At 52.0% G+C, this 15,028-nt stretch overlaps 1 protein-coding gene across 9 annotated transcripts in view; it reads left to right on the forward strand.

Moving 5' to 3' along the window:
• The window catches only part of Tnrc18 (trinucleotide repeat containing 18), a 110,003-nt gene that overhangs the window by 63,730 nt on the left and 31,245 nt on the right, over positions 1–15,028 (forward strand). For 6 of the 9 annotated variants that reach the window (XM_057765983.1, XM_057765985.1, XM_057765984.1 and 3 more), the window contains 6 exons: positions 2,079–2,254; positions 2,982–3,118; positions 3,271–3,399; positions 4,859–5,030; positions 7,905–8,265; positions 11,952–12,224. In XM_057765983.1, coding sequence (XP_057621966.1) covers positions 2,079–2,254; positions 2,982–3,118; positions 3,271–3,399; positions 4,859–5,030; positions 7,905–8,265; positions 11,952–12,224 — 1,248 coding nt within the window. Of the gene's footprint in view, positions 1–2,078; positions 2,255–2,981; positions 3,119–3,270; positions 3,400–4,858; positions 5,031–7,904; positions 8,266–11,951; positions 12,689–15,028 lie in introns of those variants that run through there. The other 3 variants (XM_057765987.1, XM_057765989.1, XM_057765990.1) reach the window with 2 other exon arrangements.

Raw genomic sequence — 15,028 nt, forward strand, 5'->3', positions numbered from 1 at the left:
CGGACTTTGAGACCTGGTTACCTTATAAGTGCTGGGATTATTCATGCTCACTCTTCTGGCCTTCAGACGTGGGTGATTGTGTGATTTTTGAATGGTACATCAAAATTGGTTAGTTTTAAGATCCAAGAGAAAATGTCAGTTTGACAAGGGATCTGTGAGTAGGGTCCTTGCTGCTAAGTGAGGACCTGAGTTCGAGTCCCTAGAACCGAGAATGGAAAAAGAACCAGTTTCTGAAAGTGTCCTTTGACCTTCTCATACCTACTGTGTAGATGTAGCACATTCTCTTTTCCTCCCCCCCGTCTCTCTCTGTCTGTCTGTCTGTCTGTCTGTCTGTCTGTCTGTCTCTCTCTCTCTCTCTCTCTCTCACACACACACAGTAAAATAAAACAAAATTAAAATAGCCAGGCATGGTGATGCAGATCTAATTCTGACACTTGGGAGGCTGAGGCAGGAGGATTGTGAGTTTGAGGCAGGCTAGCTGCAACCAGACATGGTCTACTATAGCTCAGGCTGCCCTCAAACTCCTTCTGTAACCAAGGATGACCTTGAACTCCTGAACCCATCACCACTACTGCCTAGGATCTGGGATTATTGTGCGGCAGTAAGCCTGCTTACGTGTGCTGGGGATTGAACCCAGGGTTCTGTGCATTCTAGGAAGAACTGCATCGACCTCGTCAACACGCCCAGCCCTCCATTGTGTTCTAATATTTATACAGGAGGCTGGGTGTGTTAGGAATGTTAGAACATGACAATACAGTCCTGGAACTCCGGCACACTTTGTCACATCCTTGCCCAGAGGAGACTGTGTGTGTGTGTGGGGGGGGGGGGGTTGTCTTTACATCTTGCTGCTTGATTTGTGTTTTTTAAAATACATTCTTTTGTGTGCATGTGTGCATTTCTGATATACACGTACACACATGTGTTAGCGTTGATGTGTACATGGCACGGCATGTGTGTGGAGGTCTGAGAACAGCCTCTGGTGTCCATGTTCTCTTTATACCTGTTTGCGACAGGATGTGCCAGGCTAGCTGGTTCTCTGAGCTTTTGGGGAATTTTTCCTCTGTTAACTCCTGTCTTGCTGGAGCTATAGGCATGTGTTTCTGTGCTGGGCTGTACATGCACTCTGGGCCTTTGAGCTCAGTGCCTCACAGCTGCCCAGTAAGCATTTCCTCAGCCATTCCCCTGGTCCAGTTTGTTCTCTCTCTCTCTCTTTCTCTCTCTCTCTTTCTCATTTGTTTGTTTTTTCTGAGTCAGGGTTTCACTGTGTACTCTTTCTTGGCTGGCCTGGAACTCGTTATGTAGACTAGGCTGGCCCCAAACGTCTAGAGACCCACCTGCTTCTGCCTCCCAAATGCTGGGATTAAAGGTGTGCGCCCATTCCTGGCCTTTTAAAAATGTATATATGCTATTTTTAAGTGTGTATGTGCACCTGAGTGCAGGTGCAGAGGGCTTGGGTCCCCTGGAGCTGGAGTTACAGGTAGCTGTGAGCTGTGGAGCATGGGTGATGGGAACTGAACTCAGTCCCTGAGCAAGAGCAGCAAACCCCTTACCTGATTAGCTTTGCCTTTTTTGAGTATGCTTTTCCCCCTGTTTTTTTGTTTGTTTGTTTGTTTGTTTGTTTGGAAGGCGGGAGTAGTCTCTCTGTGGCCTGAGCTCAGTCCTTTTGCCCAGGCGGTCGAATGCTGGGGTAACAAGTGCGAACCTGGTTCCCGGGGCCTGTTTTCTGATGTGGGAAACACCACATTCGCCAACGAGAAAATTAAGCAGAAATGTGGGGTGGTTACCAATTGTCCTGGCAAGGAGGCTCTGCCAGCCTATGGTCACTCCAGGATATTCTGGCCTTTCACACACCCGCAGGGACAAAGCCATTCCATGCCCCAGGTCCAAGCCTCCTGTGTTTGACAGTATCCTGCATTTCAGTATGGCTTCGGTTCAGTAGATCACAGTGCTCCATGGCTGTGTGGCCACAGTTGAACCAGAGCTGACTGCAGTTTCTGGGAGTTTGGTCTAGTCTCAGGATGGCTGGCCAGGTGGTCCAGGTCCCAGTACTGACTCATTTGTCCCTCTCGCTTCCCCAGGTGCAGAGCCAAACCTGGCTGTGCGACCCTCGCTGGAGAGCCTGCTGGCGGCCAGCAGCCACATGCTGAAGGAGGTGCTAGACAGCCCCTTCTCGGACCCACTCAAGAACTTGCGGCTTCCGCGTGAATTGAGCTCCAACAAGAAATACAGCTGGATGCAAAAGAAGGAAGAAAGGGTGAGGCCTGACGACCTCCATTTCTCCTGTGGCCTGAGAGGCCGAGGCTGGTGGGCGGGAGTCCTGCTGGCCATCCTTCATTGTGTGGCCCACAGTGGGCCATTTCCCCCTCGTGGCCTCCGTATTCTCGCACTGTGTCAGGCATGTCCCTTGGGCTTGCTGTGATGTGTTGGAATGGAAGCAGACTGGCAGTGAGGCCCATGCCCTTTGTTGCCTGTGTGGTCTTGGGTAGCTGCCATCCGCTGCAAGTCCATGACACACTTGTCCTCACTAAACCATGACTTAGGGTGTAGTCACTTAGGTGTGGCTACCAACTGGCCAAGTTGGCATGAGAGGGTCCTGAACATAGAGAAGAGGCGAGTCCCCAGGAAGTAGGGAATGGGGATGGAGTCACCTGGCTTGACGGTTTATGTCTGTAACCCCAGCAGTTGCTAGGCTGAGACAGGAGGATTGCTGAGAGGTCCAGGCCAGGCTACTTATTGGGTTTGGGCCCAGCACCACGTAAAAGTAGACTTGACAGTGCTTGCTTGTGACCTCAGTACTCAGGAAGTAGAGGCAGGAAGATGAAAAGGTCAAGATTATGTGCTGAGTTTGAGCCCAGCCTAACTCCATGAAACACTGTCTCTAAAATCCAACCAAAAATGGGCACAGCAGTGGGATTCAAGTCAGTCATCGACACGGGGTGGGACATCAGGAAACATCACCGTCCTCATTTGTCTCCCTCCAGATGTTTGCTATGAAGTCATCCCTGGAAGACATGGATGCCCTGGAGCTGGACTTCCGGATGCGCCTGGCAGAGGTCCAGCGGCGGTACAAAGAGAAACAACGTGAGCTGGTCAAGCTCCAGCGCCGCAGGGATTCAGGGTGAGTGTCTCCTCCCCAGCTTGTACCCCATCCTGGACATCTGGTTGGTAGGTCGATTGTGGTAGCCGTCAGGTGTGTGCGTGAACCCAAGTGCCCCACTCCGCGCCCCGCCAACCCCAGGTTCCCAGCCGAGCCTGTGAATTCTTTTTAAGGGACAGGCACGAGGATGCCCATAGGAGCATGGCACGCAGAGGCCCTGGCAGGCCGCGGAAACGGACCCACACCCCGAGCGCCCTGTCGCCCCCCTGCAAGAGAGGGAAGAGCCACAGCGGTAGCGGAAAGTAAGGCTGGCCCCTCGGTGGATCGGGGACTGACTGGTACCCAGCTCGGAGGGGAGGAGCAGGGCCCCCCTCTAAGGCGCCCACCACTGAGCGCCAGGGGACCTGGTAGTGTCTGGTGCTCTGATCCCTAAACGGCAGCTCCCAGGGAGCCCAGAGCGCTGCCCAGTCCAGGAGAGTGAGCCAAGAGAACGAAAAGAAAGATCGTCAGTGGCTTACTTAACTTTAACCTAAACACTTGGCCCCGCCTTCCTGCCCCACCCACTTCTCCACCACCAGGGACTAACTCTTGCTTCTTTCTGTGACTCCTTCCTGACGGAAGTACCACTTCAACTCCAGCCTTCTAGGACAGGCTGGATACATCCCTGTCCTGCTGGGATCCCGCAGGAGACCAGGGTTGCTTTCTGGGGACAAGGTCCTCTTGGGTGGCACTGCAACCAGCTGAGTTTGGCTTGAACGCTGGTTTGGGTGAGGGCTCTTTCTCTCCAGGGCCAGGCTTCTCGTGAACCTGTAAATGGGCCACATGAGGTCCACTGAGGAAAGAGGTTGCGCAATTTCCTGTATTGGTACACAAGGGTGTGGGTACTAGGTCGACAAGGGCTTGGAGTGGCCACAGGCAAGGCGGTAGTGTGTGTTCATGGTCTTGTCATGAGAAAATGGCCCCCGCCTCACCACATCTTGCATTTAACCTTGGATGTTCCCAACTGGGGAAAGAACAGAGAAGAACATGCGTCTTTCACCAGTCACAGGAGAAGTGATTAGGAGTGTCGCCATTATGCTGAACTTTCTGCTGTGTCGCAGCCCCACCGCTCCTGTGACATTGGGCCCAGTGTCAGTTTTCTGAGCCTCCAGTCTCTCTTTCCTCAGATATTTAAAAAGCAGTCACGAGGGCACTGGGGATAATGACAGTGTAACGCGAGGGTACAGTCTAGCATGCACAAAGCCCTGGGTTCTGCCCCCATGCACAAGGTATGGTGGCCCATGCCTGTCACCCCAGTGTGAGAATCAGACAGGTTCATGAATCAAGAGACACATCTGTGTCCCTGCTCTCCAGAAAAGGAGGTGCAGTGCAGGGGTTCCCTCCATCCCAGCGTTTGATAGAATCTCCCCTCCACCATGGTAGATTTCCGCCGTATTTTCTGACCTTTGCTGTTGTTGCAATTTTGGTAAAGATATGTCTTACCGATTCTTGTGTGTGTGTGTGTGTGTCTGTCTGTCTGTCTGTTGAAACCGCATAAGAGAGGCTGGTGGAGGATGCTGACATGGAGTTTTTTCCCCCTTCTCTCTTTGTGCTTCCTTCCCTAGCAATCATCTGTCTTCCCACACTGCTCGTTCTGGTGTCCGTCACTGTTTCTTTCCACATCTCGAGCCCAACCCTTTAGGGCCACCTGGGTGGACCACCCCCTCCTTGTGAGTATGGCCTGGCTGAGGTGCTGACCCCCATGGTGTGCTTGACTTTCAGGCTGAGCAGCAAGTCCCTCCTGACGTCAGAGGACTACGATCTGGGAGCCGGGATAAGGAAGAGACACAAGGGGTCTGAGGAGGACCAAGATGCCCTCATTGGCGTGGCGAAAGCCCGGGGCAGGAACCAGAGCTGGGATGATCACGAATCCTCCTCTGACTTTATGAGTCAGGTCAGTAAACTCAGTCTTGTAGACTCACTGGGACACAGTCCTCAACTTGGGGGGCTGGAGGTCATACCGGAGACAATGAACCTTTTCAGTGGAGGTCTGTTAGTCCCTACTGCTGTAGAGAAACTGCTAAGAGCTAAATTCCTCACTGTGGGGAGAAAAGGAAGGCCCAGGGGACATCAGGGACTTCGCAAAGTAACAGGAGGCAGAGGTAAGGCCAAAAGCAAGGTCGGTTTGTGTGCACTGAGACGCTGCTTAATCAAACGGGAGGACAGATCGCAAGTGCGTAACCAAATAGCGGTTACTCCGTTGTTTAGCAGTGTAATTGTTTAATGAACACCTTGGTGTTGTGCATGGGCTTGGTGCCATTGTGATTCAGTCTGAGCTCTCCAGGGGTAATTTCTCATTTCCCCAGCTCAGTGGGTAAGGCCTCTGATGCCCCAGTGCAATGAGTGGAGGTAGGATCCTAGAACCTTTGCACGGCTGGGGTGGGCATGGTGGTTGATCTGTAACTCTCAACCTTGGGAGGATCCTGGGGCAAGCTGGCTGTTGAGACCAGTCAGAGCAGCCGACTCTAGATTAAAATAAGTTAAAAAGCTATCAGGGCATGGTAGTGTGTACAGAGACAGGCATAGCAAGTTCAGGAGTCCAGCTTGGTCTACATAGCAAGTTCAGGCCAACCAGGGCTTTATAGTGAGACCCTGTCTCAGAAGAAAATCAAAATAAATAAAAATTTTACCCCTTTAATCCCAGCACTTGGGAGGGAGAACCAGGCAGATCTCAGTGAGTTGGAGTCCAGCCTGGTCTTCAGAGCTAGTTCCAAGACAGTAAGGCCTCACAAGGGAACCCTGTCTTGAAAAAAATGAGAACAGCAAAAACAACAACAACAAAAACCCCAAAATAAAATTTTAAAATTAAAGCGTGAAAAGATGGCCACTTTTTGTACGCCAGGATCTCTTTTCCTCTCAGGTGAGAGATAATTTGTTAATTTTCTTAACACCGCCCTTCCAGACTCCCCCCTTCCCCCGCCGCTTCCCGCAAGCGCTACCTGATGTCAAGTACGTAGCCAGCGCCCTGAAATGGCAGAGCACTGATGCCTTTGAAACTGCATGTTTCGTTTTGACAAATGGCTGCCGTTGGCGATAGACGTGCAAGGAGACATTCAGGCTGAGAAAGCTCTGATCAGTCTCCCTGGTCCAGGCATCCAAGGCACACTCCAGCCGTTCTCTTGGCAGCTCTGACCCATTTAGTCGGGCGGGCTGGTGTAGACTGAGCAGCAGCCTCCGGCAGCTGCAGTAGGAGGCGGAGAGGTAGAGCAGGTCTGCCACGCTCTGGGCTCAGTTTCTCGTCTTGGCTCTTGTCGGCTCAGCTAGCTACCTTCTCCCGCCCATCTGTAGCCCTGCGTTCTCAAAGTTCTTCTATAGATGTTTCCAGGCAGGGCTGTGGAAAGCCATTGCCAGCTAGGACTGTTACCATGGTAACAGCTTTTAATAAGTAATTGCTAGGCCAGGCATCTTAATTTTTTTTTTTTTTTTTTGGTTTTTTGTTGAGATAGGGTTTCTCTGTAGCTCTGAAGCCTGTTATGGAACTAGCTCTTGTAACCCAGGCTGGCTTAGAACTCACAGAGATCCACCTGCCTCTGCCTCCCGAGTGCTGGGATTAAAGGCGTGCACCACCACCACCCAGCTAATTTTTTTTTTGGTTTTTCGAGACAGGGTTTCTCTGTGGCTCTGGAGCCTGTCCTGGAACTTGCTCTTGTAGACCGGGCTGGTCTCGAACTCACAGAGATCCGCCTGCCTCTGCCTCCCAAGTGCTGGGATTAAAGGCGTGCGCCACCACCGCCCGGCTTCTTCTTGTTTTTCAAGACAGGGTTTCTCTGTGGCTTTGGAGCCTGTCCTGGAACTTGCTCTTGTAGACCAGGCTGGTCTCGAACTCACAGAGATCCGCCTGCCTCTGCCTCCCGAGTGCTGGGATTAAAGGCGTGCGCCACCATCGCCCGGCTCCAGCTAATTTTTTTTTTAATTTTATGTATGTGGGTATTTTGCTTGCATGTATGTCTGTGCACAACACGCACATGCGTTCACTGTCCATGGAGACCGGAAGAGGGCGCTGGATCTCCTGGAACTAGAGTCACAGATGGTTGCGAGCTACCTTGTGCATGCTGGGAATCAGACTTGGATCTTCTGGAAGAGCAGCCAGTGTGCTTAGCCAGGGAGATGTCTTTCCAACCCCAGGGCGAGGCATTTTTAATAAGTGCTTTATTTATTTTTAGAAAGATTTCTGTTGTTTTGAAATGTATATCAGTGTGTGGGTGTGGGTATGTGTGCACATTAATGTAGATAGACGCACACAGCATCCAGAAGAGAGAGAGTATCATAGCCCCTGGAGCTGGAGTTACAGGGGTTGTGTGTGAGGAACTGAACTTGGGTCCTTTGCAAAAATATTACAGGATCTTAACCACTGAACCTTTAATTCCCCCACTTTATTTATGTGTGTGTGCACTTGTGTGCATGTGTGCACGCGGGGGTCATTTGTGTCAGGTGTGTATGGAGGCAAGAGTCTATTTTCTCCATTATGTGGGTTCTAGGGAATTGAACTCAGGTCAAGAGTTGGCATCAGTACCTTTACCTGCTGAGCCGTCTCATTGGCCTGAATAAATGTTTTGTGTACCTTACCCTGGTTATCTTTCTAGTAGCCTCGTGATAGACACAGACGGCCCCATTTTAGACGCAAGGTCTGAGGACTAGCTCAGTGATTTGCCATGAGTCAAGAGGACACGGGACAGGAGTTAGCCCAGTCTCATAAGCGTTGTGACCAGAGACTCGCTGTCCTGTTTGGCCGTATGTCTTACTCTGTGACCCAACCTTCCTTCCCCAGCTAAAGATTAAGAAGAAAAAGATGGCGAGCGACCAGGAGCAGTTGGCAAGCAAGCTAGACAGAGCCCTCTCCCTCACAAAGCAAGACAAACTGAAGTCACCCTTCAAGTTTTCCGACAGTCCCGGGGGAAAACCGAAAGCTAGTGGGGCCTGTGGCAGGTTCTTGACACCGTATGACAGCCTGCTGGGCAAGGACAGGAAAGCACTGGCCAAAGGCCTTGGCTTGTCTCTGAAACCCTCCAGAGAAGGTAAACACAAAAGGGCTGCCAAAGCCAGGAAGATGGAGGGGGGCTTCAAGGCCAGAGGCCAGCCCAAGTCTGTCCATTCTCCATTTGCCTCGGAAGTGAGCAGCCACTCCTACAGTAAGTATCGCCTATCGCCTGCAGCGCCCTGCGGCCAGTGGTCAGCGCTGATCTTACCTGCTCCTTAACCTTTCTCGCCCTCCTCTGAGGGACTCGGGGGATCCCGAAGCTTTACACTGTGCCTAAAGCCAGTTGAGCGCCCCCCAAAGCAGAAATGCCAGTCAATCAATGCCAGTGGTGTTGGATAGGCTGTGGTGATTGGTGGATGTGAGTGGATGTTAGTGACCGGCCTGCCATTGGTTCGCCTTGCACCATAGAGTTTGTAGCCACTCAGCCTAGAGTGGCCTGGAGAATGACTTCGTTTCACTGCTCCATTGCCTGCAGGAAGCTCGTCATGTGTTCTAGATGCAAGTGCGGCCATGGGTGGTGGCGTTAGTGGGTCATGGGAGGATTGGGAGAAGAGTGTGGGCCTAAGTGGGAAGAGACAAACTGGGGCGAACCAGGTTCTGTTTGAGCCACTTGCCCCTGACAATTCACTGCCATGCCTGGACGTTGTTTTCACTGTGGCCTTGTCCACGGCAATAGCCATGTGTGGGATGGAGGTTTTGTTGCATTTAAGTAGAGACTGGTCTTGTGGTTTGTCAGTGCGTCTTGTGGGCCTCGGCCCTCTGCCTGCCAAGGGAATGGTGCTCTCTCATTCCGTGTGGGTGAGTACCCAATGCCCAAGACAGGCAGGTGCTTCGGAAGGCAGGAGGGGCTTCCGTCCAGTCCTTTGTCACAGAGGTTTGCTCTGGCTGTCTTCAGGGCTTGCTTGTCTTCTGCCAGATTCCCTGTGACTTTGCTAGACTCTGCTTCCTGGAACATGTGTGTGTGAGTTTGAGTGTCAACTGAAAAAAAAATGACCTGTATATTCCCCCCCCCCTTTTTTTTTTGCTGGTAGTGCTTGGAAATTGACCTACAGTCTGATGCTTGCCAGACGGGATCACTAACTAACTACCCCAGCCCTAATCCCCATCTCACTGTACCTCCACCCCTTGTCTCCCTCTACCCTTCCTCTCAGTGCGAGGTCTCTTTATGCAATGTGTCCCAAGCTGACTTAATTTTCAGTCCTCCCACCTCTACCACCTGAGGGCTGGGATTGCAGACACGCGCCATCATGCCCAGCTTGCTTACTGAGTTCTCTCTCTCTCTCTCTCTCTCTCTCTCTCTCTCTCTCTCTCTCTCTCTCTCTCTCTTTCTCTCTCTCTCTCCCCTTTTTTTTGCCAGGCAGTGGTGGTACACGCCTTTAATCCAAACAGTAAGGAGACAAAGGCAGGCAGATCTGAGTTTGAGACCAGCTTGGCCTACAGAGCTAATTTCAGGACAGCCAGGGTTACACAGAGACCCTGTGTCAAAAACAAAACAAAACAAAATTTTGTTATGTGTGGGTGCTCATGGGTACATGTGTATGTGTCCTTGGAGGTCAGAAATAACATTGGAGTCCCTGGATCTGGAGTTCCAGGCAGTTGTGAGCCAACTTGTGGGTGCTGGGAACAGAACCTGGGTCCTTCGGAAGAGTAGTGAGTGCCCTTAACCACTGAATCATCTCTCCAGATTAGTGTTTTCTTTTCTGCTTGCTCCCTCCCTCTCTCTCTCTCTTTTTTTAGGGGGAGACAGTGTCTTTCATATGTAGCTTTTGTGGGTCTAGAATTCACTGTGTAGACCAGGCTGGCCTTGAACTCACAGCGCTCTCTCTGCCTCTGCCTTCTGAGTGCTGGGATTAAAGCACAGGCTTTAAACACACAGCATTTACGAGCTTTGTTTGGAGTTGAGGCATTGTCACGGTCTTCCTGGGGTGTGAGCTTCCTTGAGTCCGCATGCAGGGAGGTGGACACTGTGCCTGCCACAGGGTTAAGTTGCTGCGTCATGTGAATCATGTGCATTTTTGTTTGTCTTTGACCTGTGGGTGCCCAGGACCGATGCTCCAGTGGGCATGAGGCCTGCCCGCCCCCTCGGCCTTCTGCACCAGGAACATGTCCAGTGGTGTTAGCAGAAGTGCCCCTCACAGCCAAAGGGTGTGATCACTTAGGTCCCGGCTCACAAACAGGCACAAGGAGAGGAGACCGAGGGAGACTTGGTGGCGGAAGTGGAAGAGAGTGGTGGCTTCTTGCTTTTCCAGTTGGGGTTGGAGGGCACGAATGTCAGGTGTATTCCTATGGGAGGCTCAGTTGATGTCACCTCTCGGCATCTGTGGCTTTGGAAGGACCAAGTTAGAACATGAGGGGGGCTGATGGTGCGGTGGGTAGCGGTGTTTACCAACTGGTGGTCTGGTGGAGTTCACCCCCACCAGACTTAGTGGGCCACCCTAAAGTTGGGGTCCTGGTTGTGGTGAAAGTGAGTCTTATCAGTCCAGTGCCTTTAGGGGCAGACACCCCGTGCCCCTGTGTGTTTTCTCTTGAACTCGAAGATGTTAGGTACTGTCAAGCTGGAGCTGCGTTTCCGTGTTCATCTTGTTCTGCGGAGGTTTTTAGCAGATCAAGGGATTACTGTCTTGGCTGTGGTGCCCTTTCTTCTTGTCTTGCTCAACAGCCCAGCAGCAGTGTAAAATAGCTCAAGATGTGTGTTTGGGTTGAAGTTGGAAGGGACCAAAGAGCCTTCCCAACTCTGTCAACACAACCACGTGTTTAGACCAGAGACTTAGAGAAAGCCATCAGCGGAAGCCGGCCAGCTGGCCCTCTGATGGAAAAGGGGGATGGGGTGACGGGGCTGACAGAGAGATGATTTCATTGTCGTACGGCCCATTTTAGTCTGCTGTTGCTGTAAAGTCGAACAAGGATCTGGGGAGAGATACATAGGATTGATTGGTCCTTGTCAGCCCCCGGGCTGTGTCCCATGTGTAGGCTGGACAGGAACTGCATGCCTCTGGCCAGTAGAAATTGTAGGGTTCTTCCTCAGAATTTTGCTCGCCTGTCATTGCCCCTAGTCCTCCTCCTACCCCCAGGTTGGTGATGGCAGCAGAGGAAAGGGCCCGGACTGCCCCTCAGTGGGCAATCCAGGCTGTTCACGACAGATCAGAGGAGAGCTGGGATGTCACACACGCCCAGGCCTGTGGGCAGTTGGCGCTTGGCCCTAGCGCATTTCTGTTTTCAGGGCCACCGACAGGGATAACTCCTCCTTGCACCCACAACTTACCTGTTCTCAAACAGACTTTTAAGGGCTGGGAAGATGCTCAGAGGCTGAAGCACTTGTTGCTCAAGCGAGAGAACCCAGCAGCCCCCAGCACCCACATAAAAGACAAGTATGGTGGCACACACTTGTGATACCAGCGCTGGGCCACCCGGGGCTCTCCGGCCAGCCAGCCTGGTCTACCTGGCAAGTCCCAGGTCCCATTGAGAGACTCCTATCTCGAAAAAACAAGGTGGGGGCAGTGAGATGGGTAAAAGGCACTCGCTACCAAGCCTGGCTCCTTGAGTTCAATCCTCGGGACCCATAGGTAGGAGAGGACTGACTCTCATAAGCTGTCCTCAGACTGTCTCGTGCGTTCCTTGGCATGCTCATGTTCCCACACATAAACACATGCACACGAAAGAAATTAAGTTTTGCTTGTTGTTTGTTTTTGGTGGCAGGAGTTGAGGATCCAAGGTCAAGGTTGACCCCTGGTTCCCGTCCTCACGCATACACACACATATGCACTCCACACACATGCACACACGACACATACAGCACATACATCCACACAAAATAAATAAAACCTACTTTAACTGCAGATACGGACTCAGACGAAGATGAAGACTTCTTGAAGAACGAGTGGTCTTCCCAAGGCCCCTCCAGCTCCAAACTGACCTCATCCCTCCTGTGTGGCATGGTGGCCAAGAACAGCAAGCCGGCCACCGGCCCCAAGCTGACCAAGAGGAGCCTGGCGGGCCCCCGGACTTTGAAATCCAAGGCGGCCAGCAGCAGGAAGCAGCCCTTCTGTTTGCTGCTCCGAGAGGCCCGCTCCTCCTTCAGCGACTCTTCCGAGGAGGATTCCTTTGATCAAGGTTACTAGCGCCAAACACAAAATAACCTTCCATGTTTTTAGAGCGAACGTGAGTGGGAGAGAGCGAGCAAGCGAGCGTGCGAGAGTGTGTGCAGCACAGCAGGGATGGCTGTAGCCGTCTAGGTTTTTGGCAGCGTAGTCTGCCCTATCCGCCTATATATTTTTGTGTTCGCTTTTTATTTTTACTTAAGCTTGTGATAACACCACTGGCCAGCCCTTAGGGAGCTCTTACACGGACTCATTTTAAGTCTCCCAGAATTTCTCACCCTCCTCCCTCTGCTCCCCACTGGCCCTTCCCCAAGGGTCTCCCCTCCCCCAATCCCAAAGCCTAACTTTGTCCTCTCAAGACCCCCAGGCCGGCCTGGGCTTTCTCTTGGCATGAGCCTGGCGGAGGCTTGCCCAGGGAGCATTTTGTAAAAAACGGACTTCTCGTGTGGGCGTGTGACTTGCTGTTTGTACCGCGATTTTGGTAATACCAAGCTTTATTAAACATACCGAGTTCATTTTTAACTAAACTGTGTGCCTCGTTTCTCTTGCTATGTCCTTAACGAGACGTTAGGTTGCCGTTTCCCCTCCATCCCTTCCTCCCTCCCCTCCTCTCTTCTGCTCCTCCTCCCCACTCCAGAAGCCATAGACATGGGGGGACTGCTCTTCTGTTACTCCCTGGTATCTCTGGCATCCATTCCATTTTTCAGGTGTACAGTCAAGTGTTTCATCTATCTGTTTTTGTTTTTTTGTTTTTTTTTTTTTCTTTTAAAGCTGCTTGTCTGTGTTTTATTTTTTCTGGAAGCTTCTGCTACTACCCACCAGTGGTTAAAGAAAAAAACCAAGAACTTACCAGTACTTGTCTGCTAACACATATTTCTGTTTTGAAGGGCATGTGGGCAGTACAGGACCAAGGCCTTTTGGCCTTCTCATTGATTTTTGGAGTTTTGGGTTTTTTGTTTTTGTTTTGTTTTTCTTGTTCAATTTTGAAAGCGTTGGCTCGGTTGCCACGTTGAGGGTCAGAGATGGTCTTCCTTGGGGTTGCTGAGCTGAGGTCTGGCCTCAGCTCAGCCTGGGGGTCTACCACCAGAGAACATTCTGGCTCCCACTTTCCAACTTCAGAGTTGCAGCCTGCGGTTAGAAATCCGAGAGCCCTCAGGCCCTTCAATCAGAAAATGTCCCGGCGAGGGAAGAAAGTGAGACTGCCCATCACCCCCTGGCTAGGGTCTGCTTCAGGGTAAATTCCCTTGAGAGCTAGAGTTTGGAAATCCCCTGACGGGTAGCAACACGCTACCCGTTCCCCAAGCACGGCCCCAGATGTGGGGAGGAAGGTCATAGGAGAGTCACCCCTGGGACCAGGACCCTGCCCCTTTCTTCCAGTCTTCCTCAGTTCCCGGTCAACCTCCTCTCTTCCCACACCTGCCTTCCCAATTGGCAGAGATGGATTTTGGGTTAACTGAATGATGGCACCAAAGGAGCCTGGTGCTTTTTGGGCCATTCCTGTCATATCTAAGCCAAGACAACCTGGGCTACAAAGACAGGTCACCTGTCTCCTGTCAGAGCCCCCCTCACCCTGGCCTTCTGCAGATGAGACTGGTTGGCCCCTTCTTCCCTCCCCATGACTTGGGGTGGGTACCTCAGGGTCCCAGCCCCAAAGTTTTTGAGCTCCTCCTGCTCCACCACAGCCCACACAGAAGCAGGCATCCCCAGTCCTCCTAGACAGCATCAAGGGACCAGAGCCCAGGCAGGATTTGGAGGGGTGAGGGCTCCCCAGATTGCCCCTACCATGCAAGGCAAACCCAGCTGGTGAGGTCTGCCCAGAAAGGACTGTTTGGGTACTAGGGCCTTCCTGCCCCTTCGGTACTAAACACTTAATTGGCGTGGCTTTTCTCGTATGTCTGCTTTTCTCCTCCCAGCAGCTTGACCATCCCTCCAACCCTTGACCCCTACCCATGATGCTTTGAGTGTCTGTTTCGGTCTCTCGCATTTGCTCTCACGCTGCACTTGGACGCAAAGCGAAGGCTGGGAGTAGGGCAGACGGCGTAGCGGGTTACTGAGTTTGAGTCCGAGCCTGGCTCGTTGCTCCGTAGGTAGGCAAAAATCGTTTTCCTTTTCTCTTCTCTGTTTATCCCCCCTCCTCGGGGTCTGCCCCCACCGGGTCTGGCAGCAGCACTTCGCTTTGGCCTTGATCAGGTTTTGGGAAGTCAAGAACCCAACCCCTTGCCCTGAGCCAGGATAGTAAAAAAAATTACATATATTGACATTAAAGTTTTTGCTTTTCCTCCTTTGTTCCCTTGAGAATTTTTGTTGGGATTTCTCTCCCCCTCTGCCCTAGCAAGCTCTGTGGATCCAGTATAGAAAGGTCCAGAAGTTCTTGACACCCCGTGTCCCTTCAAGGTCTCTCAGCTTTCCCTGTCCTCATAGACGCTGGCCCAGTCAGACTAGACACCGCCTAAGTCTTGGCAGGCACCCCACTTGTGAGGCCCACAGGAGACCTCAGGATAATCCAGTTTCCCTCTTGGGGAAAAAAAAGCACCCATTCTGGGCCTCTGCCTTCTGAAATGTTCTGCAGCATCAGAATGCTGAGACCAGCCTGCTCCTGGCTTTCTGGGATCTGACTGTGGCTCCCAGAAACCCCAGAGCAGGGACTCAAACTCGCCTCCCCAATGGTGATGCCTACTGCCTGAGATTCCTGGGAAGAATGTTCTGGACTTCCAGTCTCCACAGCTGAGCAGCCAGGACAGAGGGGAAGTTTTTGGAAAAGGGGAAATTCCCAGTTCCCATCCCAGCCAGTCACCCTCCCCATCCCTTGCCCACCCT

Source organism: Chionomys nivalis, chromosome 3 (assembly GCF_950005125.1).
Source record: "Chionomys nivalis chromosome 3, mChiNiv1.1, whole genome shotgun sequence".
Lineage (NCBI taxonomy): Eukaryota > Metazoa > Chordata > Mammalia > Rodentia > Cricetidae > Chionomys > Chionomys nivalis.